Genomic DNA, 6090 nt, shown 5'->3' on the forward strand with positions numbered 1-6090 from the left:
GCAAAATTGACAAATAAAGACTTATTTTCATTCATCAAAAAAATCTACATTTTATAAGTACCGGTACATGTATGCCTCTTTGGAATCTTTAAACAGAGGATTTACTTATAGTAGTATATATTGGTTGTTTTGTTTGAACTTACTCATTACTGAAGCAACTTGTACATGAGCATCTGTAACAACTTCAACAATATGAAGTCCCTTGTCCAGTAGATATCGCAAGCCCTGAACAAAGCAAGCCTTCTCCAGATTTGTGCTTTTTTTCTCTGTCACTCGCTTGTCCATGGTTATTATATGCAGAATGGTCTTGGTGTCATACTCCATAAATGTATAAGAGCAATACTGAGCAGTGTGACCAGGGCTATCCATTCTGCCATCCCCTTTAATCAAAAAAAAGAAAAAAGAAATAAACATAAATGAAAAAAAAAATATGAATAGATCTATGTCAAAATTAAGACAATTATGATATTTGCATTTTTTTCATGATATTTTTTTCAATAATGACTTTGATATCTACCAAGTATTGTAATAGCTCTTCCTTGAAACTGGTTAAACACAGTTTCCTGGTGTTCTGTCCAAAACTCATCCACTGCTGGAATCAAGTATGTTCTCTGCATTTTATAAAATGAGTTTTTGCTCACAATTGGTAGTTTCATGAATTTAGCCATCATTGACACTTTCTGAAAGTTGCTTCCAGAGAGAAGAATGGAAGAGGAGAGTGTCAAATCCCCTAGATGCATTCCTCTGTTTAGGACAGGCTGTGAACACCACTGCTGAGCTTGATGTCCATCAGAACAATTCTTTAAATAGACCATATGATAATTTATTATTTTTTTCCAATTCATAGTACTTGGGTACTTTATTAAAACATGAGATTACAAGCCAATTTTCTTACGTACCCATTTGAAATAGAGTGCTGATCCAACCACAGCTTTCTCCAAATGCACTGGTTTTTTGCATCCTTTGAGCTGACAATTTGGTAGGACACGCACTTCAGCTAATGTGTGAAGCTGTGAAAGATAAACAAGGAAAGGGCGATCTTCCTTACAGCCCTCAATCTCTTCTGGAGTTAAAATTTTGGCAATCCCGGGGCGAAGATCATCATTTGATTCCTCATCACAGCTATCCTCATTTTCAGAGTCCTCAACCATGGCTTCAGTCTGAGTGTCCTCTCTTATGACAGGGATTAAATTTTATTAATAATTCTAATGTTAGTCAGTAGATTGAAAATATTGAAATATGAAAATAAATTAAATAATTTACTGGCTTAACGGCAAGGTGTCCTTGCAAATCTTACCTCATGGTCATTATGTAACTAGGCTCATAATCTTCATCTGATGAATCCTCTGAGTCCTCCTTGGTGTAGTTTTCTGATAAGCAGATTGAGAGACTACAAAACAAAATTTCTGTAAGATCAACATAGATTATGATAATTATTCTAATATAAATACAATGACATAAATCAGTAAAAACAAATTCTATTTTAAAGTACTCCGATGCATATCAAATCTTATAACAGAAGACTATAATCTATGATTTAAATATTTGTACTTACTCTAAAGGATTCAAAAAACTGCTTGGAGCTGTCGTTTTCTTATCAGTTTTTACAAACTGTTCTACACCAGATAAATCTGAATTTCTAAAAGTAGAAACATAACACCTTTAGAATAGGATAGAATAAAATACATGGTTATTTTATATATCTTTCAAGAATGGTGATATTAGGATTAGATACAACTAAAGTTTTAGAGAATATTTTAATCTGATTGCCATTCTTGTTTATTTACCTGTCCCCCTTGTCCAGATCTGAAGATATTTCAGACACATCTGAAAATTTGGGTGGGAGAATGGTAGCTGTTGGTCCCGGTGTTGATGTTACTGCACTTGATGCAGTTTTAACCCTTTTAGGAGAACTTTCAAATGCCAAGGTTTCATTCCTATATAGATGAAATAGTTGAAGTATGCCTATATAACACAATTTTATTTGAAACACTCATTGATTTACTTAATTAATTTCAATATAGTTTTAGTACTTTTATCTGAAATTCTGTATATATAGCATTATTTTATACAAACATAATCAATAAAGCGGCAGGTTTTATCTGTTATTAACCCCTATCGCATTTACTTCACAATGAAAGTGTACCCCCTGGGGGCCCCATCGGCTTTCCTGGTTTGTTTACACACTGTTTACATTTGTTAATCGGCTTAATCCCCATTTTCTCTCAAAATTATTGCAGTTTTAGATAAAAAGAAATGATAAAACTCATTTCTATTACTTAATACTAATACTGAAATAAAGATTTATTTTGCAGTTTTTTTGGAAATAAACATTATTTTACTTACCGATCAAGAAGGTACTCTGCTACATCAGCATGAGTTTTAAGCTGCAGCGTCTCTTTTAATTCCATCCAACGATCATATTGACCACCTATAGCTATTCTGCCTTGATTATATTTTGACACAACTGAAGTTGTTTCGTTTTCTTGCTGAATCTGTATTTCAAAATAAAGTGATTCTTCAAAGTTCGATTTCAGTATAGAAAATGTCGTCTACCCCCCTTTTCTGAAATTAATGATCATTTACTATCCAGAGCTGGAATTAAAATTATTAATCAATTACCATAGAACTGTTCGTTGTATTAAACAAAGATTTAATGGCAAAATTGCCATTAAAATTGAATTTAAAAGGTGCAAAATGTAGACGTAAACATAAAATATATTGTGATATAATTAATGCATTTTTCATATAAGTATAATTAGATTTAATGGAAAATACAACAAGAATAATATAGTTTAAAGAAAAAAATTATACGTTTCGTTTAGGAAAATAGACCTGTTCAAGAAAACCCGCTTATATTTCAAGTTTAAATGTGTTTTTGATGTTTTACAATGTGATATATAATATGTCAATAATTTTTTTATTTTATATCGAATAAAATATTGTTTACATAGAGAATAATACATACCCTTTTCCATATCACATCGATCTGTATCAGCCCGAGACACCAATATCAGCTATATATATATATATATATATATATATAGTGCAGAAGGCCCGTGGGCTGCTTTGGTCGCGGGCTGATACAGAATATAAAATGGAAAATGGTAACTTTTGTCTTATTTATTACATACTTAGTAATAAAATAAAGAACGCATTATGTTGAGAGCCCCCCCCCAAAAAAAACCATGCACCGACTTCGATCCGTATCAGCCCTGCGGAGCTGATCGATAACATATCTCAGCCCGCAAATTCATTATAGCCCTGTAGGGCTGATACAGCTACTGTGAGGTCAGCCATATCGCACATGCAAAATTCCTATATATATATATATGTAATGAATATTTATAAACAAAAAAAGATGATGAAAATATTTAACAATAAAGCATTTGATATACATGTATAACGCGTTTATTTTGTATTCATTATATATTATATTCATATGGGTGGCGGGAGATATCATTAAATGAGCTCCTATACCTCATAGTACCACTAGGTTGACTTTTAATAAATTCTTAAATATTTTGAAATTGATCATGTATATAGTGATAAATTTGTGTGGAAAAATGGATGATAAAAACTGTATCAGATTAATATTGTTTTGTTTAATTTACTGCTTTTTTTCATAGATACAGCATAAATCATATATGCTTTTAATCGTGGGAGGGTTCCATGACCAAAAATACAAAAAAAACTTTAATGAACTTAATTATTAAAAACTTTAAAATTCTTGGAACCTCTAGTATATTCTACTTTGATTACCAAAATTATTCCAGTTTCAAATTATCTCTCTCTCTCTCTCTCTCTCTTAATCTCTCTGTTTGCATAAAATACTTTTTTGAATCAGATCTATGAATGTACACAAATGAATTCGATTGATTGTATATTGTTTAACGTCCCTCTCGACAATTTTTCACTCATATGGAGACGTCACCGTATGCCGGTGAAGGGCTTCAAATTTTGACCTTTACTCGGCACTCAGGGCCATTGAGCAGTGAGGGATCTTTATCGTGCCAACGCCTGCCGCTGACAAGGGGCCTCGGTTTTTAAGGTCTCATCCGAAGGACCCGCAACCTTCACTTCAAAGTGCCGAGCGCATGGCGAAGGAACAGTTGCTACCAATTTTAACGACTAGGTCAGTCGCGGCCGAGATACGAACTCACGACCTCCCGATCACGGAGCGAGCGCTCTACCGACTGAGCTACCGTGAACGGTCAAATGAATTCGAAATAAAGAATGAAGCAAGACTGATTATTTATTTAAGTATTCTGATACTTGTAACTGGTTGCAAATATTTTTCTTTAAAATGCTAAATGCTTTCCAAAAAAAAAAAACATATGTAACTTTAAGCTATTCCATTTCATACTTTTAAGTTGTGTTATTTATAGTTACAATGTGTTCGAAACTGCGTGAATTTTAAATGTACGGTGGCTTGTGTGTATCTTTATTTGTCGGTTCTACGTTTTGTAATAACTGTTGAGAAGTATAGCAATAACTGCATTGTACATATTGCAATGTAACGTTTCACAGCGTAAATTGTATGTCTATATTATCCTGTATATGATATTTAACAGGTCTCACTGATCATTCCTGTGTAGTAGTGTAGAGATGGCGGCCCGTACCAGTCACATCTCGTTGTCTTGAACGCAAGACGGACGTGTAACCTCCTCGGCACTGGAGAGGGGGAAGTGTAATCTCTTCGCACTGGAGAGGGGTGTCTGAGCCTCCTTAGCGGCAAGAGACAGTTGTGTAACCCAAACACCGTTTGGAACCATAGACTACCAGCATTCGAGGGACACGGACGACCACACATTACAGCAGTTTATTTTGTTGTACAATATTTGACAAAGTTTGGATAAAATAAAATATAAACCTCAGCTAAAAGTTTGGTTTTTTTTGCATACTCCAGTACATGAATATACTCTTATGTGCTAAGGACTTGTTTGTACTGTAAACCTTACATAATTAAGCTTTCCTGCATCCAGGTTTTAAAAGAACATTAATTATCAAACAGTTTAATGGGAATCTTGTTTCACTTTTCTTTTTTCTTTTCCTCTTTTTATAAACTGGTGGTATTTATTTCTAGTTCTTCAAACCCCAAGTTATTACTTTATCTGTATCTTTGTAATGCTTCTTCATCTTTAATGTAGAAACTTAGAATATCGAAACTTAAATCCCTTTGTCGCCGCTTTTTCTTTTGATGATAATATAACAAGATAATGAAACTGATGATAATGCCAAATATTAAACTCAGTACTGAAATAAAAACATATAAATTGTAAAATTCAATAATAGACATGTGAGGTAATGAAAAGATGCATTCCACTGGCACACTATCACATACTTATGTCATTTCTGAAAAGAATCCTTAATTGTTTATTCCATAAAAAGATGTTTGTTTTCTGACTCTTTGTGGATATCTTCTTTGTTCAGTGTACTTTTTTGTTTGAACATTATTTTTAGTCATCTGATTTTGACTTCTATACATAATGATCTCTTTTGATAAAACCATAATTTTTGTTACAAAAATTCTAATGTATTTGTACATTTGCAACAAAAGGTTGTGTATTGCAGCAAGTTTTCTTCTAATCATTTCTAGCTGAATTTTTATGTATGTGAAAATACCAAGAATGCCTACAAAGAAAAATCAAAACGGTATAAAATTGACATCAATCAGAGTAACAAATTTTCGGTAGATGGTTCATCATTTACAATCGAATCCTCTCCCAATGCTTGTACTTATGAATTATTTAATCGCAGAAGTCTTGCTCTATTTAATCTCTTTCTTATAATGCAAGCTATTGAAGCACAAAAGCATCCAAGGGATATTGCTGACAAGCAGGTAGATGTAACTGAAAGCAAGAGAAAATATACTAGGTATCTATTGCATTTAACTCAAATTGTTCATAATATTTAGGATAATGTACATTGATCTGTCTCTTTTTTTATAGCAAAAAATTATAACAATGCAAGAATAAAAGTGGTAGCCAGAACTGCAAAGATAACTGAAAGAAAAGAATTTACACAACTTCATCATATATATTATCACTGTCTGCCCGGGGCCGTAAATAACCTTCAGAATCAAATGAA

General features: G+C 32.9%; 1 protein-coding gene across 1 annotated transcript; it reads right to left on the bottom strand.

The window, feature by feature from the left end:
- Positions 1-105: 105 nt before the first annotated feature.
- LOC134262243 (uncharacterized) lies at positions 106-4775 on the bottom strand. The gene is made up of 8 exons (XM_062744618.1): positions 4665-4775; positions 2347-2495; positions 1788-1937; positions 1556-1639; positions 1298-1390; positions 900-1173; positions 518-800; positions 106-380 (listed from the first exon to the last, which is right to left on the bottom strand). The coding sequence occupies exons 1-8, from the start codon at positions 4773-4775 to the stop codon at positions 106-108; spliced, it is 1419 nt and encodes a 472-aa protein (XP_062600602.1).
- Between the last annotated feature and the right edge of the window lie 1315 nt (positions 4776-6090).

The sequence above is a fragment of the Saccostrea cucullata genome, unplaced genomic scaffold (genome assembly GCF_032062105.1).
Source record: "Saccostrea cucullata isolate Sc308-1 unplaced genomic scaffold, CSIRO_AGI_Scuc_v1 ctg11068, whole genome shotgun sequence".
Lineage (NCBI taxonomy): Eukaryota > Metazoa > Mollusca > Bivalvia > Ostreida > Ostreidae > Saccostrea > Saccostrea cuccullata.